Raw genomic sequence first — 27,957 nt, 5'->3', positions numbered from 1 at the left:
GGTAGACATGAGAGTAGTGTGGTTATAGTATAGTGGAATAAGTTGAAGTTTGTATTAGTTGATTTTGATAAATGTTGGAAAAATTATGGGAATTGGCTAAATTACTGAATAGTATCTCATTAATCTAATTCACAATTGTGTTGTAATGAAAATGGCTGTAGGCTGTTTTAAAACTTACTGTGGCATTTATATTTGTTGGGATTTTCTTTACTTCACTTAAACACTGATCCCTTAGTTTTGACCGAATGAGATGTCCATTGTGGTCATTTGGGGCTTTCAGGATTTAAGTGATCCCTGCATACATTTCAACAACTTGGTTCTGTTAGGTCTGTGCAATTAGTAAAGCAAGTGGCACATTTGTTATGTCATAGAGATATTTTTGCTTCTATGGAATTTGGCCAGATTGTCCTCCTCCCTTGCTTCCCCTATTAGAAATGCTGTAAACATCAGAAAGAAAAGGATGACCTTACTATTTGTTTCCCAGACTAAATCACAGCCTTGAAGCAGCTCTTTACTTCCGAATAAAAAGTTTAATTTCACGCCCTGACTAGTGCTTGTACGTGCAGGTAGATATTTATTTTATGCAGCTAAACTGGTCTGCTTTTGCAAATTACTTGCCAGTCAGCAGAGCTATAATTTCTTATGAGTAGTTGGTGGTAAATTATAGTTCTTATTAGTAAGTTTTGTGTGTGTGTGTTTTCAATATGTACTTATGAAGCAGGAGTGGGAATCAGTCAGCAAACTTTGACCAGACTAGGATTTGACTAGTAGCTTTTTTCAGGGCTCAGGGATTGGGACTCCCCTGGTGGCTCAGTGGTTGAGAATCCGCCTGCCAATGCAGGGGACATGGGTTCGAGTTCTGGTCCAGGAAGATCCCACATGCTGCGGAGCAACTAAGCCCTTGCACCACAACTACTGAGCCTGCGCTCTAGAGCCCATGAGCCACAACTACTGAGCCCACGTGCTACAACTACTGAGCCCGCGTGCCTAGAGCCTGTGCTCCACAACAAGAGAAGCCACTGCAATGAGAAGCCCACGCACCGCAATGAAGAGTAGCCCCCCGCTCACTGCAACTAGAGAAAGCCCGCGCGCAGCAATGAAGACCTAACACAGCCAAAAATAAATAAATAAATAAAAAAGGCTCAGGGATTGATGAGTTTGGACTAACAATTCCAATTAATTATGTAAACCAGTAAGAAAGAGTGAGATCTTGTTTTCAATTGATGTGAAAATGTACCCAGAACCTAGAAAGAATGATGCCTGGTAGAAAGGATTAAAGAAGAGATTCTCTTTCTTATTGAGAAATAGAATATATTGTAGTTAAAATTTGAGTTTTGAAATTGGAGGGCACTATTTTTTTATTTTTGGCTGCATTGGGTCTTCATTGATGCATGCGGGCTTTCTCTAGTTGCAGCAAGCGGGGGCTACTCTGTGTTGCGGTGCGCCTGCTTCTCATTGCGGTGGCTTTTCTTGTTGCCTAGCATGAGCTCTAGGCGTGCGGGCTTCAATAGTTGTGGCGCACGGGCGTAGTTTCTCCGCGGCATGTGGGATCTTCCCGGACCAGGGCTCGAACCCGTGTCCCCTGCATTGGCAGGCGGATTCTTAACCACTGCGCCACCACGGAAACCCTGGAGGGCACTATTGGGCTGAAGTTTTAATTGCTTAATTGAAGCCATGAAGTTTAAAAAATTTTTATTTTAAAGTGAGACTGACTTTTATTGAACTTGGATTAAGAGAAAATGCGATGAATCAGAAGGAGACAAAGTTCTACTTCCTTAATAAGTGGGTCAGTTATTTGCTTTGACTGAGATGTCACTAATTTTGTGTGGGCTTTGAGTCTAGAGGGGTTATCTAACTCAAAGCTTCATAAACATTTTTGTTCATGGACCTCACTGAAAATCTTTTGTATGTCATGAGATACTCTCCCCAGACATGCACATGAGTATACCTTTTGTACATGATTTCAAGAGGTTCAGAGATCCTTGAATCCTATCCATGGGTCCCGATCTAGCCTTATTTTAGTGTTGTTACATAATGTATTTTAATTTAAAATTTGTTGTTGATAATTACCATTTCAACATAAGTAATTGTGACTTTAATAAGGGTATGACTATCAGGTCTGAGCTTCATCATAAAATGGCATTTTGAGAAGCTAATGAAATATTATGTTATTTGGTAGTATCAGGAAAAAGGGTACAGACTTGACTGGTGGGTATCAAACATCCTACTGGAATGTCCTGTTCTTAATTTTCTAATCCCCCTAGCCACCCAGGCAAGCAGCCACAATTTATCCCTATCTGTGATGATAGAATTTTACTTGTCAGGGATATATGGATAGTTACACTTAATACTTTATTTGCTATCTACTGATATTTCCATGCTGTTTCTACTTTTATCAGTTTTATTAAAGAAAGAGTATGACCAAGCAAATGCCCAGCAACGTCAATTTACCCTAATAAGTGCACTTTACATCTAGGAGATTTGGAATACACTCTTTTGTGTCACGGTGAGCCTTAAACACTGTCAGCATATTCAGTTATTTATACTCTTCAGCTCTGGGAGGGCTGGGAAACATCGTTTTCCCTTTTTCTTCATCCTCTTAAGGTATCAACACTGGGAATCTGTCCACCTGCTTAGCTCATTCAAAAAACAGTGGTTTATGGTCATTTTAGATCAGTAGTAGTACACTTTGGGCAAAAGGCCTTGTTTGAATCATAGACTATGACTTCTTCCTTTTAAAAATGAGCGAAGGCCTCGCCTCCGCCCCAGGCTCATGCGAGCTGGGTGTTTCCTGTGTCTCTCAGTCCGGGTTTGGAGACTGCAGTGTCTTCCAGCTTTTCATGGAAGAGATATCAGGAGAAAGTGTGGTGAGCTCAGCAGTACCAGTGGCTGCGACCCACACCACTTCGTTCAAGGGCACGAGCCCCAGCTCCAAGTACATGAAGCTGAACATGGGCGGAGCCCTGTACTACACCACCATGCAGACGCTGACCAAGCAGGACACTAGGCTGAAGGCCGTGTTCAGCAGGTGCATAGAGATGCTCACGGAGAGTGAAGGCTGGATCCTCATTGACGAGTGTGAGAAGCTCTATGGTACGATACTCAATTACCTTTGTGACGGGGCGGTCCCCTTGCCCGAGAGCCACCGGGAGACTGAGGAGCTGCAGGAAGAAGCCAAGTACTACCTGGTCCAGGGCCTGGTGGAAGAGTTCCAGGCAGCCCTGCAAAACAAAGATACTTATGAGCCTTTCTGCAGAGTTCCTGTTATCACCTCATCCAAGGAAGAACAGAAACTTATAGTGACTTCAAATAAGCCAGCCGTGAAGTTGCCCTACAACAGAAGTAACAACAAATACTCGTATACCAGCAATTCTGACGACAATATGTTGAAGAACATCGAACTGTTTGAAAAGCTGTCTCTGTGCTTTGATGGAAGGGTCCTGTTCATAAAGGATGTCATTGGGGATGAAATCTGCTGCTGGTCCTTCTACAGCCAGGGCCACAAGATCGCTGAAGTCTGCTGTACCTCTATCGTCTACACCACGGAGAAGAAACAGACCAAGGTGGAGTTCCCCGAAGCCCGGATCTATGAGGAGACCCTGAATATTTTGCTTTATGAGGCCCAGGATGACCGGGGACCTGACAGCGCGCTTCTGGAGGCCACAGGTGGGGTGGCCGGTTGCTCCCACCACCTGGACGAGGATGACGAACGGGAGCGGATCTACATTGCCCAGATCTGTTGAAGGGGCAGGCCTGTTGTCCCTTCGGCTGATATGTGGTCTGGTGCTTGTTGGGACCCCGCAGGGTCTGACCAAGGGCAAAGCTGCCCCTTCCCCTGCCCTCCTTGTTGACCCACTCCATCCTGGGAAGGCCGCCTGGCCTGCTCACAGGCATAGTGCACAAACCACTGCCCGGTGGGCTCCATTCCTTCCTCCTCGGCCTTCTGCCCCGTTAAGCGGGGCTTACTGCCCCCAGCGGATGCCCTGCCCTTTGCTTAGAAGAAATTAAACACAGCCCCAGACTCTGTTCTGGCGTTCAGACAGGACCACCGCTCGCACCAGCAGCCTCAGGATGGCTCGCCTGCTGTCAATGTAGCTGTCACCTGGAAATCTCTTCCTGTCTCTGCCTCTGATTCTTACACAGTGTGGAGCGGCCTTCAGCGAGTAGACCAAGAGGACATGCAGATCCCTTTGGGTCCAGTCAGTGTGTGTGTTCATGTTAGTTTAAGGGACGTGTGCGACTGTGGATGAGGATGTGTGCCCGTGGGGCCTGGGTGGCCCGCACTGGATCCCTGCTGTCTGCACGGCGCTTGTGTGGGACGGACGTTCTCGGTTACCTACCTCCCTGTCTCCTCTGTGTCCATGACGCACAGGGGGAGTGGTGACGAATGTGGGTGGTTGAGACTAGGCTGGTAGAGTAGTTCCAAGGAGATTCGGTTGTGTGTTAAAGTATGGGTGGGCTTTTTTTTAAAATATAAATTTATTTGTTCATTTTTGGCTGTGTTGAGTCTTCATTGCTGTGCACGGGCTTTCTCTAGTTGCGGCAAGCAGGGGCTGCTCTTCGTTGTGGTGTGCAGGCTTCTCATTGCAGTGGCTTCTCTTGTTGCGGAGCACAGGCTCTAGGCGTGCGGGCTTCAGTAGCTGTGGCACACAGGCTCAGTAGTTGTGGCTCGCGGCTCTAGAGCGCAGGCTTAGTAGTTGTGGCACATGTGCTTCATTGCTCCGCGGCATGTGGGATCTTCCTGGACCAGGGCTTGAACCCGTGTGCCCTGCATTGGCAGGCGGATTCTTAACCACTGTGCCACCAGGGAAGCCCAGGATGGGTTTTGTCTGCTCTTTGAGGGAAACATTACTGTTTTATGCCAAAAGTATTAATACAGGCAGCCTTTGATAGAGTGTGTTCCAAAAAAACGAGTTTATATTTAGAAATGGTTTTTACTGCTCATACTTTGTACATCCTGCCTTACTTGTGACAGTTGTATGCCTTTATTTTGTATCCAGCAACAAAGCCTACAAGAAAACTTTAAAACAATCATGACCGAACCTAAAAATCATGTATCAGGTAGATGCTTTTTAAACTGTTGTGTGGGAAACTTTCATATTAGGCCATTTGGATTTTATTAAGTGCTAAGGATGGGACTTAAATAATGTTATATAAATATTTTATACAGTTTAAGTTTTAAACACCAACCCTGCTGTTTGGGTTGAACTTTTTTAGAAAATTAATGTGAATGTCTGTTGTGATGTTTTCTGTAGGAATGGAAAAGCCATCATGTAATTTCTTTTTTTTAAATGTTTATGTGAAGAATAACTTTGTGGAACAGTCTGATTAGCTGGGGCTTCTACACCTTATGACCAAATGTTTCTGGCTGTCTCTCTACTTTTACATTTCCTCCAACTTTGCACTTGTAGTTTATAGTCTTTGCTTCCCTGGGATATGAACAAGTTCTTGAAACATTCCATGGTGAGTGATACTGTTAGTTGCATACAGCCGTGAGCTGACAATGACAAAGTGTGGGCTGGTCCAAGCTCTGTTATCAGACATATTTTACAAGGAACTGATTTCTTATGTGAGCACTAAGGGCAAACAAAAGTCAATATTTGTATTTAAGAACCATCCAAGTAAAACACTGGCCTAAGATTTGGTAAAGAGTAAAGTTTTATTACACTGTAATAACTTAAAATGGAAAAAGCAGAACAGCTTTGGGTCCCTCGTAATGAGGTTTTTTTCAAATAAGTCATCTGATTGTGGTGACTGGGTGCCTCTGCCCACAATGGTTCCGGGCCTCGCCTCTCCATTGTCCTCCTGCAGTGGTTTAGTGGGACAGTAGCTGTGCAGGTACCACGGCCCTCCCTCTGGAATGTGTGCTCTCTAGGTCTCCACCCAGAGTCATTGTAACATGTGTGTGTCACTAACCTTTCTGTCTCTTTGTGCCATGGAAAAAAACACTATGAGCTTCAGAAGTAGTCATTGTATGTTATACAAGCATCTGTGGACATATATAAAATAAAAGTTATATAACGCTTCTACTTAAAAAAAATGAGCAAACTGAGACCCAAAGAGGTCATGTGACTTGTTCAAGGTTACAGTTGATGACAGCCTGAATTAGAGCCCACATTTCCCTAATCAGAGCCTAGTTGGTTAACTTTTGACTCTTTTTGTTTTGTTTGTGGTTGAGCTTGTGTTTCTTCCACTGGATGTGATTGATAGATGAATTGAAGGGTGTGTGTGTGGATGTTTAATTAGTGCTTCTATGACTTCTTTAAGAAAGCCTTTTCTACCCTAAGGTTATGAAAATAGTCTCATATTTTCCACTAGAAGCTTGATAGTTTTGCCTTTTACATTTAGAATGTTAGTCTCTCTAGAATTGATCTTTGCGTTTGTAAGGAATTTCATTTCATTTTTTTCCATATGGATTTCCAGTGTCCCAAGCATCATCTGCTGGAAGAATATGTATTCTCCACTGATCTGCAGAGCTACCTCCATCATAAATCATGTCCTTACATGCATTGGTTTGATTTTGGATTCATTATTCTGTATACTTTTCTATTTATTTATCCCTGTATCAGTACCATGCAGCTTTATTCACATTGCTTTATAATAAGCCTTGATATATAGAAGTTAACTATTGATAGAAATCAAAATATGGAGTTATAAAAATATTTGTTTTTGAATATGTAAAACATGCAACACAGTACAAAATTCAAAAAATACAAAAGGGTATATATCAGAAAATCTCTTTACTCATCTTTGTAGCATTTATTTTCCCTCTCCGGAGGCCACCACTTTTTCTTGTTTCTTGGAGATTAGTTTAAATTAGATTCTATAAGGAGTTTTCTAGAACTCACCTAGAAGACACCTACCATGGATTAAATACTAAAATTTGAAAACCTTTGGTAGGGAAGATGGCTTTTTTGTTTGTTTGTTTTGTTTTTTAAATGTTAAGAGGCAATGGTGTATAATGAAAGAGCACTCTCTTGAGCCAGATGGTTTAATAACCATTTGACCCTTAGACAAATGCTGGAGTTCCTTAGCCCTTGGTTCTGTTTCCTGTCTGTACTTTCTTCCTATTTCTCATCTTGTAAAACAGGGATAATGATAAACCACACATCCTACCTCATGAAGTCATTGTAGGAAGTAAATCTAACAACACTATTTTTCAGTTTTGATGTCCATATGATAATTTTTCATAAATGAGCTTTTTTTTTTTTTTTTTAATTTGGCTGTGCCAGGTCTTAGTTGCGGCACGTGGGATGTTCGTTGCTGAGTGCAGGATCTTTGTTGCAACAGGCAGGATCTTTTTCTTTTAGTTGCGGTATGTGAACTCTTGGTTGTGGCATGTGGGATCTAGTTCCCTGACCAGGGATTGACCCTGGGCCCCCTGCACTGGGAGCACAGAGTCTTAGCCACTGTACCACCAGGGACGTCCCTAAGTGAGTTTGTTTTTGTTTTTTTTAATTAGAACAAATTTGAAAAGTAGAAAAAATAATCAAAAAAAAATGAACGAATGAGGGGCCATAACTGCCAACCCCTTTGTATTATGGAACTCCCAGTCTGCCAGTGGAACAGTTGGTTCGTAGGTGACACATTTGACTGTCTAATATCAGGTCAAATGATGGAACCATTTTTTGTGTATGGTGTTAAAGAATGTTCTAGCTTCATTTTTTTTTTTTTTTTTTTTTTGCGGTACGTGGGCCTCTCACTGTTGTGGCCTCTCCCGTTGCGGAGCACAGGCTCCGGACGCACAGGCTTAGCGGCCATGGCTCATGGGCCCAGCCGCTCCGCGGCATGTGGGATCTTCCCGGAGCGGGGCACGAACCCGTGTCTCCTGCATTGGCAGGCGGACTCTCAACCACTGTGCCACCAGGGAAGCCCTCTCGCTTCATTTTTTTACATGTAGCTGTCCAGTTTTCCCATCACCATTTATTGAAGAGACTGTCTTTTCTGCATTGTATAGTCTTGCCTCCTTTGTTGTAGATTAATTGACCATAGGTGCATTGGTTTCTTTCTGGGCTTTCTGACCTGTTCCATTTCTGTTTTTGTGCCAGTACCACACTTTTGATGACTGTAGCTTTGTAGTATAGTCTGAAGACAGGGAGCCTGATTCCTCCAGCTCCGTTTTTCTTTCTCAAGATTGCTTTAGCTATTTGGGGTCTTTTTTGTGTCTCCATACAAATTAAAAATTTTTTTTGATCTAGTTCTGTGAAAAATGCCATTGGTAATTTGATAGGGATTGCATTGAATCTATAGATTGCCTTGGGTAGTATAGTCATTTTCACAATATTGATTCTTCCAATCCAAGCATATGGTATATCTTTCCATCTGTTTGTGTTGTCTTCGATTTCTTTCATCAGCATCTTACAGTTTTCACAGTACAGGTCTTTTACCTCCTTAGGTAGGTTTATTCCTAGGTATTTTATTCTTTTTGTTGCAGTGGTGAATGGAGTTGTTTCCTTAATTTCTCTTTCTGATCTTTCGTTGTTAGTGTATAGAAATGCAAGAGATTTCTGTGCATTAATTTTGTATCTTGCAACTTTACCAAATTCATTGATTAGCTCTAGTAGTTTTCTGGTGGCATCTTTAGTATTCTCTATGTATAGTATCATGTCATCTGCAAACAGTGACAGTTTTACTTCTTCTTTTCCAGTTTGGATTGCTTTTCTTTTTCTTATATGAAGGAATGAAATTCTCTAATTCCTGTAGCGATGTGGATGGATCTAGAGACTGTCATACAGAGTGAAGTAAGTCAGAAAGAGAAAAACAAATATCGTATATTAATGCATATATGTGGAACCTAGAAAAATGGTACAGATTAACCGGTTTGCAAGGCAGAAATAGAGACACAGGTGTAGAGAACAAACGTATGGACACCAAGGGGGGAAAGTGGTGGGCGGGGCAGTGGGATGAACTGGGAGATTGGGATTGACATATATACACTAATATGTATAAAATAGATAACTAATATGAACCTGCTGTGTAAAAAATAAATAAAATAAAATTCAAAAAAAAATTCCAAAGGAAGCATTTGGACAAGGTAGTGAACCATGCCTATATCCTGAACTTGCTCTATTCCTAGTTACCTGATGTTTGTACTCATTCTTTGAACTACCTCACATTCTTCTAATAAATTATGGTTTTGCTCTTAAAAAAAAACAAAAAACAAAAAACCTCCCAACAAATGTACGTCCAGGACCAGATGGCTTCACAGGCTAATTCTATCAAACATTTAGAGAAGAGTTAACACCTATCCTTCTGAAACTATTCCAAAAAAGTGCAGAGGAAGGAATACTCCCAAACTCATTCTATGAGGCCACCATCACTCTGATGATCATCATTCCTTTCATCAGCCACCATCATTCCTTTCTGTGGCTGAGTAATATTCCATTGTATATATGTACCACATCTTCTTTATCCATTCATCTGTTGATGGGCATTTAGGTTGCTTCCATGACCTGGCTATTGTAAATAGTGCTGCAGTGAACATTGGGGTGCATGTGTCTTTTTAAATTACAGATTTCTCTGGGTATATGCCCAGCAGTGGGATTGCTGGGTCATATAGTAATTCTATTTTTAGTTTTTTAAGGAACCTCCATACTGTTCTCCATCGTAGCTGTATCAATTCACCAACAGTGCAAGAGGGTTCTCTTCTCCACACCCTCTCCAGCATTTGTAGATTTTCTGATGATGCCCATTCTAACCGGTGTGAGGTAATACCTCATTGTAGTTTTGATTTGCATTTCTCTAATAATTAGTGATGTTGAGCATCCTGTCATGTGTTTGTTGGCAACTGTATATCTTCTTTGGAGAAATGTCTATTTAGGTCTTCTACCCATTTTTGGATTGGGTTGTTCTTTTGATATTGAGCTGCATGAGCTGCTTATATATTTTGGAGATTAATCCTTTGTTAGTTGCTTCGTTTGCATATATTTTCTCCCATTCTGAGGGCTGTCTTTTCGTCTTATTTATGGCTTCCTTTGTTGTGCAAAAGCTTTTAAGTTTCATTAGGTCCCATTTGTTTATTTTTGGTTTTATTTCCATTACTCTAGGAGGTGGATCAAAAAAGATCTTGCTGTGATGTATGTCAAAGAGTGTTCTTCCTATGTTTTCCTCTAAGAGTTTTATAGTGTCCGGTCTTACATTTAGGTCTTTAATCCATTTTGAGTTTATTTTTGTGTATGGTGTTAGGGAGTGTTCTAAGTTCAATCTTTTACATGTAGCTGTCCAGTTTTCCCAGCACCACTTATTGAAGAGACTGTCTTTTCTCCATTGTATATCCTTGCCTCCTTTGTCATAGATTAGTTGATCAGAGATGCGTGGGTTTATCTCTGGGCTTTCTATCCTGTTCCACTGATCTATATTTCTGTTTTTGTGCCACTACCATATTGTCTTGATTACTGTAGCTTTGTAGTATAGTCTGAAGTCAGGGAGTCTGATTCCTCCAGTTCTGTTTTTTTCCCTCAAGACTGCTTTGGCTATTTGGGATCTTTTGTGTCTCAATACAAATTTTAAGGGTTTTTGTTCCAGTTCTGTGAAAAATGCCACTGGTAATTTGATAGGGATTGCATTGAATCTGTAGATTGCTTTGGGTAGTATAGTCATTTTCACAATATTGATTCTTCCAATCCAAGAACATGGTATATCTCTCCATCTGTTTGTGTCGTCTTCGGTTTCTTTCATCAGCACCTTATAGTTTTCTGAGTACAGGTCTTTTACCTCCTTAGGTTTATTCCTAGGTATTCTATTTTTTTGTTGCAATGGTGTATAGGATTGTTTCATTAATTTCTTTTTCTGATCTTTCGTTGTTAGTGTATAGGAATGCAAGAGATTTCTGTGCATTAATTTTGTATCTTGCAACTTTACCAAATTCATTGATTAGCTCTAGTAGTTTTCTGGTGGCATCTTTAGGATTCTTTATGTATAGTATTATGTCATCTGTAAACGGTGACAGTTTTACTTCTTCTTTTCCAATTTGGATTCCTTTTATTTCTTTTTCTTCTCTGATTGTCGTGGCTAGGACTTCCAAAACTATGTTGAATAATAGTGGTGAGCGTGGACATCCTTGTCTTTTTCCTGATCTTAGAGGAAATGCTTTCAGTTTTTCACCACTGAGAATGATGTTTACTGTGGGTTTGTCATAAATGGCCTTTATTATGTTGAGGTAGGTTCCCTCTATGCCCACTTTCTGGAGAGTTTTTATCATAAATGGGTGTTGAATTTTGTCAAAAGCTTTTTCTGCATCTATTGAGATGATCATATGGTTTTTCTTCTTTAATTTGTTAATATGGTGTATCACACTGATTGATTTGTGAATATTGAAAAAATCCTTGTAGTCCTGGGATAAATTCCACATGATTGTGGTGTATGATCCTTTTAATGTGTTGTTGGATTCTGTTTGGTAGTATTTTGTTGAGGATTTTTGCGTCTATGTTCATCAGTGTTACTGGCCTGTAATTTTCTTTTTTTGTAGTATCTGTCTGGTTTTGGTATCAGGGTGACGGTGGCCTCATAGAATGAGTTTGGGAGTGTTTCTTCCTCTGCAGTTTTTTGGGAGAGTTTGAGAAGGATGGGTGTTAGCTCTTCTCTAAATGTTTGATAGAATTCACCTGTGAAGCCATCTGGTCCTGGACTTTTGTTTGTTGGAAGAGTTTTAATCACAGTTTCAATTTCAGGACTTATGATTGGTCTGTTCATATTTTCTGTTTCGTCCTGGTTCAGTCTTGGGAGTCATTCTTAAACACCACCACAAAAATGAACTGAAAATGGATTAAAGACCTATATGTAAGACCGGGTACTATAAAACTCTTAGAGGAAAACATAGGCAGAACACTCTTTGACATAAATTGCAGCAGTATCTTTTTCAATTCATCTCCCAGAGTAATGGAAATAATAACAAAAATAAACAAATGGGACATAATTAAACTCAAAAGCTTTTGTACAGCAAAGGAAACCATAAACAGGATGAAAAGACAACCCACAGAATGGGAGAAAATAGTCTCAAACGATGCGACTGACAAGGAATTAGTCTCTAAAATTTACAAACAGCTCATGCGGCTCAATATCCAAAAAACAAACAACCCAATAAAAAAATGGGCAGAAGACCTGAATGGACATTTCTCCAAAGAAGACATACAGATGGTCAGTAGACACATGAAAAAGATGCTTGACATCTCTAATTATTGGAGAGATACAAATTAAAACTAAAATGAAATATCACCTCACACCAGTCAGAATGGCCATCATCAAAAATCTATTATATAAACAATAAATGATGGAGAGGGTGTAGAGAAAAGGAAACCCTCCTACAGTGTTGGTGGGAATGTAAATTGGTACAGCCACTATGGAGAACAATATGGAGGTTCCTTAAAAAACTAAAAATAAAAAAAAAATTAAAAAAACTAAAAATAGAGTTACCATATGATCCAGCAGTCCCACTTCTGGGCATATATCTGGAGAAAAACATGGTCCAAAAGGATACATGCACCCCAGTGTTCATTGTAGTACTGTTTACAGATGTGGAAGCAACCTAAATGTCCATTGACCGATGAATGGATAAAAATGTGGTACATATATACAATGGAATATTACTTAGCCATTAAAAAGAATGAAATAATGCCATTTGCAGCAACATGGATAGACCTGGAGATTATCATACTAAGTGAAGTAAGTCAGAGAAAGACAAATATCATATGATAGCACTTATATGCAGAATCTAAAAGAAAGATGACACAGATGAACTTATTTTTTTTTTTAAATGAGGGAACAAGTGTCAGTCTATATTATAAAAATCAGAAAACATTAATTTCTTTTTAATATCAAATTAATTTTAATAGAAGTTTAATTTTTTTCCCCCTGTACACCAAAGGATCATCCTGCCTACCTCCTGGCATGTGCACTTTGGAAACCAACTGGTCTAACACATAGGAGGAAGATGCCTTATGGTAGAATTGAGTTCTTTGCTTTTCACATTCTCTTCAAATTTCATACATCATTGAAAAGCATTTGAGTGAGAAAACTAATCTTTAAAACAAGCATAGCAGTATAATGCAGACTTCTTGTACTGTATGTTGTGCCCTTCTAAAACTAAGTATATGCTTTGGAATCCATACCTAGGTCTTCCTTTATTCTAATGTTATAGTAAATAAATTAAAGATTTTACAGAATATGGACATTGTTTAGCTGGACAAAAAGATGTTTCCATTTCAATTCTCTTTGGAAGATTAATATTCTTGTAGGGCTAGGGGTGGAGATTGATGACTAAAGGTACATTATAATTTCTTATTAAAGAAGATGACTCTTTGATAACTTATTTTTTTATGATAATTATTCTTTCAATTTGGAAAAGTTATTCAGAATGGTTCAAATAGCAATAAAATTATTTTTAAGTTTTGGAAATTGGACCTTTCCAGATCCAATTGCCAGTGACTGATATAATTAAGCTTTATAAATCACTACATCATACCTTGGAATGTAGAAGTACATTTAGATCTCTTGTGTATATATAGAATTCTTACCTCTTAAAATCACAGGAAAAGTACCATTTTGAAGTATTCAGTTCGCCTGGCTTGTGGACTTCACTTTGCTTATATTGGGGACACTAGTTTATTCATGAGATAAGGGTTTTTGGTCCTTTTAAATACTCAATTATATATCTGAACGAACTCTTTGACCAGCGCAGTAGTATCAAAAGTAAAGCTAAAAGCAGGTTCTTCCCCCACTCTCCTCCTCTCTACAAAACACACAGAGATCACAGACTCACTAATTATGAGTAGAGCATAACTACTTATCTTAGGAACAGAGAAGAGAAATAAGGAAGGCCCTAACCTGGAGAGAGTAAGGGTTAAAATTCTTACCACTTTGGACAGGATATAGCACACTCTTGAGAAGAGTTGGTAGGGGCATGTCCCAGTAGCCTGCAAGTCCCTATGGAGTGAGTGGCTAGACATGTCAGATTAGGGCAGGAATAGCAGTTCCACCAGTGAGTTCCAGCAGGTGTGATAGCAATAGCATAGATCTGAATGCGTGTTGGTTCGCAGCAGACTGTCCTGGTGATGAGGCCAGAGCCTGCCTTGAGAGGTATTCTGGATGAGTCGTGGCTGTTACCAAGAATGCCAAGCCACACATGCACAGATAATTCACCAATCCTATCAAAGTGCATCACAAAAATCCAGTCTTGAGACTCCAATTTCAACAGCATTAGCACCTAAATTCACATTATTGCACTATAATAAAATTACATCATTTTGCTTATAGCCTAGGACCTACTGGCTTCAGCTAATTTATTAAGTCATTGCAAGGTTAACAGTTACTTGGGAGTTTAAGCCTTAGAAAGGATTTTCTTGAGGTTCCCTACCAGTACTATGGAAAGAAGAAAGCAGGGTTAAAGAGAGATGGGCTTTTGTGTACGATTTTAGCCCAGTTTGTTGGTTTCATTTTCATGTGAGAGTCTATCCAGGTTGCCCAGGATTGGAATCCATTTGGTGCTAGTTTCTCTCCTTTTCTGTCAGTACCCTCTGTGCTGCCATTCCCCCTCTCTCAACCAATCCTTTAAGTAGTGTAACTATCCATTTGCTCTAGCTGCCTTTTTTTTTTTTTTTTAATTATCATTGTTTTGGAGTTCTCATTTTCTTGTATGGAAAAGATTCTGAAGAAAAGATCTTGGACTTCCCTGGTGGTGCAGTGGTTAAGAATCCGCTGTCAGGGTTCATTCAGCCTTGGTCTGGGAAGATCCCACATGCTGTGGAGCAACTAAGCCCGTACGCCACAACTACTGAGCCTGCGCTCTAGATCCTGCAAACCACAACTACTGAGCCCCCATGCCGCAACTACTGAGCCCCCGTGCCGCAACTACTGGAGCCCGCACGCCTAGAGCCCATGCTCCACAACAAGAGAAGCCACCCTGGTGAGAAGCCCTCACACCGCAACGAAGAGTAGCCACTGCTTGCCATAACTAGAGAAAGCCCACGCGTAGCAATGAAGACCCAACTCAGCCAAAACTAAATAAGTAAATAAATTAATTAAAAAAAACAAAAACAGATCTTGATCCAGTCATTATTTTTGCTGTTTACATTTGCCAACCCTCTCCTCTTTAGTCTTTAAAAAAAACTGGCTAGAAACCAAATTGTTAAATTGTTATTTCAGAGGTTGGAAGAGTAGTGGAATTTTTCTTTAAAAAATGAACTTAAGAAAATGATCCTGCTATGATCCTCAGGTTTGGTTAAATAAATCATCTTTTTCAGTTCACTGCAAACTACAAAATTTATTAAATTATCTCAGCTGTGATTAAAATTAAAATGTGTCTTGTTACATTAATATGTGAAAATTAGTTCAATCCTATAAAAATACTACATATTATAAATAGTCTTTTAGATGCCTTAGGGAACTAAGGGGGATCTTAGTAACATTAGTAACATTTGCATATTTTCTCCTCAAATAGTAATATTTCCATGTTTTGTTTATAAGCAATAAATATATATACATATTCATGGATATTTATACTATGGGAGAATTTTTTTTTTGGGCTGTGCTGCTCGGCTTGCAGGATTTTAGGTCGCCAACCAGGGATCAAACCCGTGCCCTTTGCAGTGGAAACGTGGAGTCCTAACCACTGGACCGCCATAGAATTCCCACTATGGGAGAGATTTTACTGTATCTTGGTCAGCTGATCAAAGGGCTTAAAAGATCTGAATTTAATGATTTAAGCTATTAAATTAAAATAACCTTTTGCATATACGGAGTCCTGTTATAGCAAATACTGGTACAAGAAAGGGTTGTAACAATTGATAGTTGTTTTTTTTTTTTAAAAAAACACACTTTTATGTACTGACATGATGGTCCTAGTAATGGATATGGTGATCTAGTAGCCAAAATATTTTTAAAAATTTGTGTTGCCGATTTAGAACAATAAATGCTTTTCCTTGATCTTTTCTATAAATAGGAGTTTTTATAAATACTCAATTTATACTATAAAAGAATTTGAAGTGTATGAACTTCTTCAGGATTCTACTACCATGGAAAGCTTTGAATTGAAGGTAAAGATTTTAAAATGGAGTTTACCTAGTATAAAGCCCACTACTTAGAGCTCTGGTATTCCTAACAAATGATGTTGGATTACCACAGCAAAGTATGCAGTATAGAACTGTATTCATTCTTGATTTTTCTACCTGGGACAGGTATTAATGAACAGTTTGCCACAGCTCATAATCATGATGATATTGCTATCTTTTGCTTGGGGAAGTCTGTGTAAAAGTAAGTCACTGCTAATGGTAGATAGTCTTTAGGTTTCAGGTTTCAGGTATCAGGTTTTTAAAAAATTTTTTTTTTTTATGATGAAAGTTCCTATCAAATTAACTCTTCCCTCAAAAGATTTTAAAATGGATTTTTTATTACTTAAATAAAATTCTTATGTAAATTTTGTTACTTTCTTCATGGGGAAGTCCAGTGTCCTTAAGAATACGATCCTAAGAGAAAGTTGTTACATATTGGAGAAAGGCAGGATGATTGTGTTGTTATGGCAACTCAAATGGAGAAAATGAAAACAGCACAGATAAGCTGCATCCTGTTGTCATAGCAACCATAGTTGTGAAAATGATTAAAGCTGGTCTAGAAAGGATGTACTGCAGCCTTAGTCAATCAGAAGTATGTAATGTAAGAAAGGACAGGGAGAATTGGTTTTAGACAGAAGTTAAATCCCTCTGGTGCCACAAGTTGCTAGTATCATTGCATATAGACAGATCTCTGTCCTTTCTAATTATATTTCAACTCAGTTTTATTGCCTCAGATCATAATAATGGTAGGAAGGAAAGATAAATACAATAACTATATGAAAAGCTTGTGAATAAAGCTTTTTTGGTAGCACATTTAGAAAGAAATTGAAGTCACAAAATTTTAACTGAAAGTGGCTTTAAAAGAACAGTAAAATGTTTTCATTTCCTCCTCTTTCCCTTCTCTTTTCCCTCATTTCTTACCCAATGCTTTATTTTCATTCTTTTCTGTAATCTCTTTTCTGTATCATTTTAGTCTTAAGTGTTGAACTGCAACATAAACGCCTAATGTCATGGCAATATGTAAAGCATCAAATGAAGCATTGTGACTGCAGATGAACAGATGGGTTTGGTGATAAACGATAAGCATCTTGTAGGTGAAATTTGTTTTAGCTATGTCCTTCAAACTTTAGCTATAATCAAAGCTTCTTAATTATTTTAAATGCCATTATTTCTTTCCCAACTTCTATTTGCCCACCATAGCAAAATATTTCTTCCCAGTGGAGTGGAGACATGTTAGGAATGAAAGCTGTGCTCTTTGTTCAGCATCTGGCTGTTTGCACAGGTTTTTGTGGTAATAGAATCGGAAGCTCTGTGTAAGAGTATTGATCTGCTGCTTGGTAGGTACTGTGTAAAAGAAGTATCTCAGTAACAATGTGTTAAAGTGGTTTAAGAGCAGTTTCTATTACAAATGGGGTGGAGGAAGATGGAGTTCTGCGAGACTGGACACATGCTATAAATATCCATAAAACTGAGGGGTTGATCTAAAAACTGTGGTGTTGAAATTCCCATATTTCTTCCACATTTAATTGCAAATAATTGAACACTACCTGAGCATGAGTACATGAATGCCGTTGCCCTTTTGCCCTTTAGTAGAGGTTTTTATATTTAATGTTCTTGTGTTGTAGTTGGAAACTGCGGTGTGAATGTCAGTTATGAGAGATAGTATCGACTGACCATAAAAACAGTGTTTTAAAGTAATCCATTGAATATTTTCAGTCAAAATCCAAATATTAATGTTGACTTGCTTAAATATAAGTTAATTTTCATAAATAGGCTCTTTAAACAATGCTTGATTTTGCCTGACTAGAATCTGTCCTTTGGTATAGGCATAGGGAAGAAAGTTCTTACGCGCCGGCTCAGCGGCCATGGCTCACGGGCCCAGCCGCTCTGCGGCATGTGGGATGTGGGATCCTCGCAGACCGGGGCATGAACCCGTGTCCCCTGCACCGGCAGGCGGACTCCCAACCACTGCGCCACCAGGGAAGCCCAGAAACTTCTTTTTAAAAAAGAGAAGATGGGGAAAGAGAAGAGAGAACTAGAGTTTTTTGGTTTGTTTTGAAAGATTTGTAAAATACTCGTCCCTTTTTTTTTCTTTTTTTTTTTGCGGTATGCGGGCCTCTCACTGCTGTGGCCTCTCCCGTTGGGGAGCACCGGCTCCGGACGCACAGGCTCAGCGGCCATGGCGCACGGGCCCAGCCGCTCCGCGGCATGTGGGATCTTCCCGGACCAGGGCACGAACCCGTGTCCCCTGCATCAGCAGGCGGACTCTCAACCACTGTGCCACCAGGGAAGCCCTACTCATCCCCTTTATGCTGTTATTTAGTAGTAGTAGGTCATATGTGACTCACGTGACTTAGATCAGACAGCTTAGGCTAATAAATGGTTCAGATACCCAGCAAACACGTCAAAGATTCCTTCAACAAGTTAGCTAACATTTTGTAAAGGAGTTAGAAAATGAAAGCCTACCATATGTGCCTGTATACTGTTATGCCTAGATATTGTAGTGCACTGGGATATAACAGTGCATGAATTTGAATCTCCCTTTCTCTTAGCTTATCTTGGAACAGAAATTTTTGAGGCTAGTTTGTAAATCTGTAAAAACGTTTTATATTAGAATCTGATGTGCTGATTTTAAGATTGGTGTCTAAAAGTGGACAGTGTCATCATCACATCAAATGTCAATGTGCATTTGAGATTTACTAGTTTGCATCTTGGCTTGTGCTAAGTTAGATTGTAAGATCAGGTAGTTAATTTTCTTGGAAGAAAAAAAAAATTAGCTATACTCATCACTCCCCAGTTCACAATTTCTTGTCACATTTCACTTGCTCCAGAAATATTAGTTTTGGAACCTTCTTGTGAATATGTAACTCTTAATACTGATGTCCTGAGAGAAAGGGGAAGAATTTCTTATCTAACCTAAATAATAACCACACCATCACAGAATATGTCCTCACAAACGCATCAAGCAATCAGATAGCCAGTAAACCTATTCTCCTAAATTCCATAAACTGAATGGGGAGGGTAGATTATGTTCATTTTTGTTTCTTACTAGGGAACATGACACCTGATCTTTGAAATGGTTATTTATTTCATATATTGTAGCTGCCAGTCAGCCAGCCATTTGCAAATAGTGAAATAAACACACTGCTGGAAAGGAGTTTCTTCTCTATGGGTCTGTGGTGCCCAGGAAGTCAGATGTAATGTGGTTCCATTTATTTATGTAGGCATTTATTCTCTTTCTAATGAGCAAGTAGTTTTCTTTTCTCTATTCCTACACAAAAGTTAAATAAAGGAGTACCCAAGGAGGGCTGGGATACTTGGTTTGTAGTAGTTGAAATACCGTTTGATATCAGGGGATCTTTTCATAAAGAGAGTTTCCCTCTCAGTTAAGAAGAAAGCTCCAGAGAGCGCTCCCTTTTGATCTCATTGTTAGAGCAAACATATCTGTAGAGAGGGGGATGTTCCAGAAGTCCAGTGTGAGGATTTGTCTCATCCTCCTCCACCTCCCAATCAAAGGATTTTACTCTGTGGCTTCTTTTGCTCTTTTTGCCTGTGAAGTGAGGGATAAGAGCTAATTGCTCATATGGCAGCCAGCCTGCCTTAATATGTGGATTATTAACATGATACTGTCCTCTGCTGAGTCATAGCAACTGCTGTGAACAAATGTGTAAATCCATACTGGAAAAAAACCGTTGCAAATGCCTTTCATCAAAATGGAAGACTGCTTCAACTTCTGTTTACTCCTCTAGTTGCAATCAAGCTTTCTTTTTCTTTTTCCTCTCTTTTCCCTTTCTCTCCTCCCTCTCTCTTTCAGAAATACATAAAGCCTAATCCTCCCAATGAGTACTGTGATCATTTGAAGTTTGTGTATAGGCCAACCCCATATCATCAAAAATCGTTGTGTAACCCCATAATTCCCAGGCCTCAGCTGGTGGCCTAGTTATTTCAAACAATATTTAATGCAATAAATTCTAGTGCAATAAAAGAATTTGGACAGTCCCTTAGAGCTTATTGCAGTGGGATTTGACTTGATTTTAATAAAATGAAATGCCAGTATAACCAAATAATTTCTTTGTGGCATGATTTAAAAGGCCTTTAAGTACAGGTATAGGAGATTGAGTTTATAAAACCTAATCTGAATAATTGCAGTTTTATTCTTACCGAGTAAATGAACACTTCAAAAATATAGGAATCCTCCTTACTTAGCATAAGGTGATTTTTAATAATTAGCAAAAGAAATGTAAGTGAACAACCTTACTTTTTGTACTGTTATGGGGAGAATAAAAATACCACCTGGCTGTATGCATAAATTTGTGTACTAAGTTGGTTGATTACTGTAGATGGGTCTTAAAAATGACTTTTTGGTACAGAAAACATGTGGCATCTAGGTATTATGATGCCATGCTGCCTGCTAATGTTGAATATTTTGTGTGATTTTTTTTTTTTTAAAGAAAATTGTTCTTACTCATTCAAATTCAACAGTCTTACAGTAAAGTCAGCCATAGACCAAATATTCAGGACTTATGTTGATACAAATGAAAGAAAAATACAACACAAGTATTTGGTAATTAAGAAAACCAGAATGTCAATGTTAGAAAAATTTGGTCATAGTCTTGTACTCTGGAGTCCTTATCTTAAGCCAATAATTTTTAAGATCTTTTGTTTTCTGTACTGAAACAGAATAGTGAAAATGTTTTTATAGAAAGTTATGAAAAAGAAGTATGTATTAATTTGCTTTGGGTCATTCTAATCTCTCTGGTAAATTCATAATTAGGAAGGCCTTTTTAAGACTGTGTTCTAGTCTCACAGGTACACAGCTTCTCCATATCTGGTAAATTTAAATTCATATGTGAGGAGGTTATGTTTTTTTAAAGCATATTATTTACACAATTCACTGGAATGGCTCCTTTGGAAGTTGGGTGGCTCTCTTATGTAATTATGTACTTAGTAACCCTGCGTTACACAGCAGTAGGAATTCAAGTAAGAATAATTTACTGCTTATGCATAGTTATTAGAATTTTAAAGCATTTGCGCAAAATTCTAGTTTATCAGAGTGTTATATTTGACTAATTGCATACTTAATAAATAATAATGAATAAAATTTATTTTAGAAAGCAGCCAGGTTTGAATCCTAACAGTTCTAAATAAGCATCAGGAGCTGCTTCCTCCTCTCCCCCTTCACCTTATTGTTTAAAGGGATTTCCATCCCTTTAGGCCAGATTTTGTAGTGAAACTAATAATTACTGTTAAAAAAAATCCATATTAGATGTGTTAAAGATAGACTTAAATCATAGAATTATGGAATTTTATTGCTGCAGGTGTTGTTAGAAATATTTTAATCTACTCCATTTTACCAGTGGAGAAGCTGAGGCACATGGAAATTAAGTGAACTGCTCAAGATCTTACAGTTGGTTTGAGTATGAGTCTGCACCTTGTCCTGGATTAGTGTCTTAACTCCTGGATTAGTGTCACACCTATTCTCAGTTGTTATGATAATTAAACAGTTCACTTCACCAGGGATTTCTTGAACACTTCTGCTGGACTAGGCAGTGGACTAGGCATCCAAAGATTATAAGAAAAGTGTGAGTTTATGTGGGCTAACAATAATGATATCAAACTAGTAATATTTAAATTCTAATTTATCTAGTGTTTTTCAATGTTTATAAATGTTATAAATGTTTAAAGTTGGCTGAGCCTTTAAATCTAAATTTCCTACTAGATTATAATTTCCTTTAAGGCAGGGACTCACTTGCTTTTCATAACGTTAATCCAGTTTCATTTTGGAATGCTTAAATTAAAAAAATTCTTTTTTGGAGCATTGATGACATTGTTGGAATAAGTGTAGCTTCCCATGGTATCTACTCTGGGGATAATACTCATTTCAGAATTACACTTTTTTCTTAATTGAATACTTTTGATTTCAAGTTAAAAATTGTCTCATTTCCGCCTTAAGCAAGAAGGAGCACCTATTTTAAGGGTACAGAGATAGCTCATGGAACTAAAGGGGAAGATGTCAGGCACCACAAAGACATGGAGCCAGGCATTGGAACACCTTTAGTGCTCAAGGCAGCCACCTTGTATACCTGGGATAAATCCCACTTGGTCATGTTTTATAATCCTTTTTATATGTTGCTGGGTTTTATTTGCTAGTATTTAGTTTAGGACTTTTGCTTATATATTCATGAGGAATGTTGGTCTGCTTATCTCCATTCTGCTACTGAGACTGTCCAATGAGTTTAAAAATTTCAGTTATTTTCAGTTCTTATATTTCCACTTGGTTCTTATATATATCCGTTATTTCTTTGCTAATACTTTCTATCTTTCCATTTCTTTCAAGAATGTTTGCCCTGAGTTATTGGAACGTTTTTATACTATTTATTTATTTTTAAATTAATAAATTTATTTATTTCTGGCTGCGTTGGGTCTTCATTGCTGCATGCGGGCTTTCTCTAGTTGCGATGAGCGGGGGCTACTCTTTGTTGCAGTATGCGTGCTTCTCATTGTGGTGGCTTCACTTGTTGCGGAGCGCAGCCTCTAGGCACGTGGGCTTCAGTAGTGGCTCTCGGGCTCTAGAGTGCAGGCTCACTAGTTGTGCATGGGCTTAATTGCTCCGAGGCATGTGGGATCTTCCTGGACCAGGGCTCGAACCCATGTCTGCTGCATTGGCAGGTGGATTCTTAACCACTGCACCATCAGGGAAGTCCTGGATTATTTATTTTTTGTATTCCATTTTATCTCCTCCGTTGGCTTAATAGGTACTTTTGTTTTGTTTTAGTGGTTGCTCTAGAGAGCACAATATGCATTTAGAAATATTTACTGAGGGAAATCCCTGGCAGTTCAGTGGTTAGGACTCGGTGCTTTCACTGCCAGGGCCCAGGTTTGATCCCTGGTCAAGGAACTAAGATCCCGCAAGTTGCATGGCATGGCCAAAATAAAAATTATTGAGGTGAAATTCACATAACGTAAAATTAACCGTTTAAAAGCAAACAGTATAGGGTCATTTAGTACATTCACAATGTTATGCAATCATCACCTCTATCTAGTTCCAAAACGTTTCCGTCAGTCCAAGTAAAACTTATTCATTAAGCAGTTTCTGTCCATTTCCCCCTTCCTCCAGGCCCTGGCAATCACTAATCTGCATTCACCTATTCGGGATATTTCATATAAATGGAATCATACAATATGTGATCTTTTGTATATAGCTTCTTTTAATGAGCATAATGTTTTTGAGGTTCACCTTGTATCAGTACTTCATTTTTAGGGCTGAATAATATCCCATTGTGTGTATATTCATTTATCTGTTCATTTGTTGGTGAACATATAGGCTGTTTCTACCTTTTGGTTATTGTGAATAAGGTTGCTGTGAACATGTCTGTACATATATTTGTTTGAGTATTTTCACTTCTTTGGGGAATATACCCAGGAGTGGAACTGCTAGAAGTGGTCACATGGTAATTCTATGTTTAACTTTTTGAGGAACTGCCAAGCTGCTTTCTACAGTGGCTGAACTTTTCATATTCCCACTAGCAGTGTATGAGGGTTTCAGTTTCTCCACACCCTCACCATAACTTGTTATTTTCTGGTCTTGTTTTGTTTTGTTTTAATTGTAGCTTCAAAAGCTTTTGAGACTGGGTAGGACTTCGATGATAAAGATACTTCCAGTCTATCTGGATCTCCTGGCATGCTTTTTTCCTGAGGTATCTAGATAGCTCTGGGGTTTTTTTGTTTCTGTTTTTTCTGTTGCCATCCTAGCGGGTGTGAAGGGCATCTTGTGGTTTTGACTTTTATTTTCCTAATGACTAATGATGTTGAGTCAATGTTTTTTTTTTTTGTCAATTTGTGTATTTTCTTTGGAGAAATGTCTATTCAAGTCCTTTGTCCTTTTTTTTTTTTTGCAGTACGTGGGCCTCTCACTGTTGTGGCCTCTCCCGTTGCGGAGCACAGGCTCCAGACGTGCAGGCTCAGCGGCCATGGCTCATGGGCCCAGCCGCTTCACGGCATGTGAGATCTTCCCGGACCGGGGCACGAACCAGTGTCCCCTGCACCGGCAGGCGGACTCTCAACCACTGTGCCACCAGGGAAGCCCTAAAATTTTTTTTAAATGAGAAAGATTTAAAGATATTTACCCACATATTTGTATTTCTGGAACTTTTAATATTTTTGTGTGGGGGACTTCCCTGGTGGTGCAGTGGATGAGACTCTGCTCTCCCAATGCAGGGGGCCCAGGTTTGATCCGTCGTCAGGGAACTAGATCCCACCTGCATGCAGCAACTAAGAGTTTGCATGCCACAACTAAGGAGCTGGTGAACTGCAACTAAGGAACCTGTCTGCCACAACTAAGACCCGGTGCAACCAAATAAATAAATAAATAAATATTAAAAAAAATTTTTTGTGTGGATTGTATCTGTTATTTCCAAATATATTTGGAAAATATATGCTTTCTCCCCACTCACTCTCCTGGTTTTCTTAATGGGATACCAAATTATACATTTGTTGGACCACTTGCTTATTTTTCATGGGTCACTGAGGCATGATTCAATTTTCCAGTCCTTTTTCTCGTAGTGCATTATTTTGCATATTGCTATTTCTTCAGATTTACTGATCTATTCTTCTACATTGTTGTAGTTAGCTGTTAATCCCGTCTCATGAAATTACTATTTCAGACATTGTATTTTCCTTTTCTGGAAGTTTTATTTCATTCCTTTTTTGTATCCTACGATTCTAGAATCATAGAATAGCTGTTGTTAGACTAGCTAATGTTAGAATAGCTATTTTAATGTTTTGGCCTGCTAATTTCATTTTTTTAAAGTTTAAAAAAATTTTAAAAATTTAAAAAAATTTTTATTTATTTATTTTTGGCTGCATTGGGTCTTTGTTGCTGCGCGCAGGCTTTCTCTAGTTTCAGTGAGCGGGGGCTACTTTTTTTTTTTCCGCAGGCAGAAATGAGTTTATTGCATTAGAAAAAATACCAAAGAAAAGCAGCAAACACCTCCGTACTCCAAACAATTATTAGTTTGACTTCAAGGGTGAAAAGGAATCTCAAAGGTACAAACTTTATTTCTGGGAGGGGGTGACAGTCTCATCCCTCCTCCTCCTTCCTTGTCCCTTTAAACCAATGGACCTCGATAGAGGTGTCCACCTGTGTGATATAATCACACACGTCTTTCTCATCCTGCTTGCCTGCCCACGCCCGTGTGGAGCTAGCTGGTCACAGTGAGCAGGCTTCTGAGGTTCTGGGATAGACAGAGAAATGTGAGGATGGGGCTGGGGGGGTTCCTAGCCTGAGACCAGGTTTCCAGTTAGTGATGGTGGGACTAGGGTCGGGGAGGGAGGGCTTGCCTTCCTGCAGAGCTGAGAAGACGGCTTATTGATCCCTCCTTCTTGCCGGGGGCTACTCTTCATTGTGGTGAGCAGGCTTCTCATTGTGGTGGCTTCTCTTGTTGCGGAGCACGGGCTCTAGGTGTGCAGGCTTCAGTAGTTGTGGCACGCAGGCTCAGTAGTTGTGGCTCATGGGCTCTAGAGCGCAGGCTCAGTAGTTGTGGTGCACGGGCTTAGTTGGTCCGCGGCATGTGGGATCTTCCCGGACCAGGGCTCGAACCCATGTCCCCTGCATTGGCAGGTGGGTTCTTAACCACTGCGCCACCAGGGAAGCCCGGCCTGCTAATTTCATTATCTCTGTCATTTCTCGATCTGCTTCTATTGACTGATATTCCTCCTGATTATGGGACACATTTTAATGCTTCTTGTCTCATCTAGTAATTTTATTTTATTTTATTTTACTTATTATTTTTATTTTTTATTTGTGTGTGTGTGTGTGGTACGCGGGCCTCTCACTGTTGTGGCCTCTCCCGTTGCGGAGCACAGGCTCCGGACGCACAGACTCAGCGGCCATGGCTCACGGGCCTCGCCACTCTGCGGCATGTGGGATCTTCCCAGACCGGGGCACGAACCCGTGTCCCCTGCATCGGCAGGCGGACTCTCAACCACTGTGCCACCAGGGAAGCCCTATTTTTTTATTATTATTATTATTTTTTGGCCACGCTGTGAGGCTTGAAGGATCTTAGTTCCCCAGCCAGGGATTGAACCCAGGCCCATGGTGGAAACACCCGAGTCCTACCCATTGGACCGCCAGGGAATTCCCTCATCTAGTAATTTTAGATTAGACATTATGAATGCTACATGATTCAGTGTTTGTATTTTGTTGTCTTTTTAAAAGAATGTGTTGAGTTTATTTTGGCCAGTAGTTAAGCTTCTTGCAGTTTGATGCTGCTGTGACTTGATTTTAAGCTTTATTAGGATAGGTTTAGTGTAACCTTTATACTAGTGTAGTTTATCCCTACAAGTGAGGTGTGAGCTTTCTGGGGCTCCTACTCAATGTCCCACATGTTCAGTTAGGCTTCTGCAATCTGGCTGGTCAGAACAGAAAAGTTTCCCAGCTCTGTGTGGGTTCTAGGAGTTGTTGAGCTTATAGCTCCTTCATGGTTTTTTGCCTGGCCTTATGGAGTTTCACCTTATGCAAACAGGACTTAGTGTTTAGGAATAGACTTAAGGAGTCCCCTGTTCAGTTATCTAGAGCTTTTTTCTGCATAATTCTTTCTCCAATACTCTGACTCACCAATTCTGTTCTCTGTTTCCTCAATAAATGGTCCTATTTTGCTCTTCTTGGAGTCCCCTTTCTCATGCCACAGACTAGAAAGTGCTTTGAGGTTTAAGACTTGGACAGTTTTAAGGATCACCTCATTTATTTCCTGTCTTTCAGGGATTACAGTCTGGTACTGCCTGTTGTCCAATGTTTTCGAATATACGTTTCACGTATTTTGTCCCTTTTTCTTTCAGTCTATGATGGTAGGGTAAGTTTGATACCACTACTTCCTTATTGTAGTAGCTGAGGTCTAATGTTGTTTTACTTAGAGTTTCTATTTTATTTAAATTTAATGTACTGGAAGTCCTCACTTTGCATGGTTCTGATATGCACAAATTTCAGTTACTACAGTTTAGTTAAATAACACCAGTACCCCAAAACATGGTTCAAATTTCAGTTATCAGAGTTTATTAACTGTAATTTTTGTAAAGTGCAAACTTCCTTGATAGCTCTCCAGTCCACAGATCACTATGTGGAAAACAGATGCACATCATGATCAGTCAGTCGCTTTCAGTCTGTTGATTAGTCACATACATACTGCACAGTGTGCACTTGTGGGCACGCCTGACCTGGGTCCTCTTTAAGATCTCCTACAAGACTATAATGAAGGTACTGGCCAGGGCTGAGGTCTCATTTGAAGGCTTGATTGGGGAAAGATCCACTTCAAGTTTACGTGGTTTTTGGCAGAATTCCTTTCCTCAAGGGTTATTGGAGACTCAGTTCCTAGCTGACTGTTGACTGGAGGCCACCCTCATTTCTTGCCATGTGAAACTCTCCAGTATGACTACTTGCTTCATCAAAGCATGCAAGCCAAGAAGGCAGTAGAGTCTATTAGCAAGATAGAAGTTTCAATCTTATATAGCCTAGAAGCAAGGTATTAGGCTATCCCACACTCAAGGGGACAGGATTACTTATAAGTGTTATGAGGAGGTGGGGATGACTGGGGGCATGTTAGAGTTTGACTGCCAGTATTATAATCCATTATCATCATTATTTATTCTGATGTTCAATTTGTCACAGAATTAGCCTGTGAGAACCTTTTGCACTGGCCCCTGGCCATGTCTTCACCATTTTTGAGTACCACAAGATGATACTCTGAGGTCATCTTAAACTTTACTTGCCCAAGTCCTGGAATTAGCCATGTTCTAAGGAGCTCTGGTTCCTTTTAGTGGAGAGTGATATTTGTAATCATTAACTGTACTCATTGCTATTAAGGTGTTACTGTTACCAGACCCTCCCAGTTGATAGAGCCAGGGGGTGTGTTTGTGTATG

The 27,957-nt window shown here is 39.5% G+C and overlaps 2 protein-coding genes across 7 annotated transcripts in view; both read left to right on the top strand.

The window, feature by feature from the left end:
* The window catches only part of BTRC (beta-transducin repeat containing E3 ubiquitin protein ligase), a 181,567-nt gene that overhangs the window by 22,575 nt on the left and 131,035 nt on the right, over window positions 1-27,957 (top strand). The window lies entirely within an intron of this gene.
* Window positions 1,141-3,743, top strand: LOC309971638 (BTB/POZ domain-containing adapter for CUL3-mediated RhoA degradation protein 3-like; the record flags this gene model as incomplete). Its single annotated transcript, XM_082854910.1, has 1 exon — window positions 1,141-3,743. The coding sequence occupies exon 1, from the start codon at window positions 2,742-2,744 to the stop codon at window positions 3,741-3,743; it is 1,002 nt and encodes a 333-aa protein (XP_082711036.1). The 5' UTR covers window positions 1,141-2,741.

This window comes from Leucopleurus acutus (assembly GCF_964270905.1).
Source record: "Leucopleurus acutus genome assembly, chromosome: 14".
NCBI lineage: Eukaryota > Metazoa > Chordata > Mammalia > Artiodactyla > Delphinidae > Leucopleurus > Leucopleurus acutus.
The sequence above is the reverse complement of the archived record's forward strand: the minus strand, read 5'-3'. Positions and strand labels throughout refer to the sequence as shown.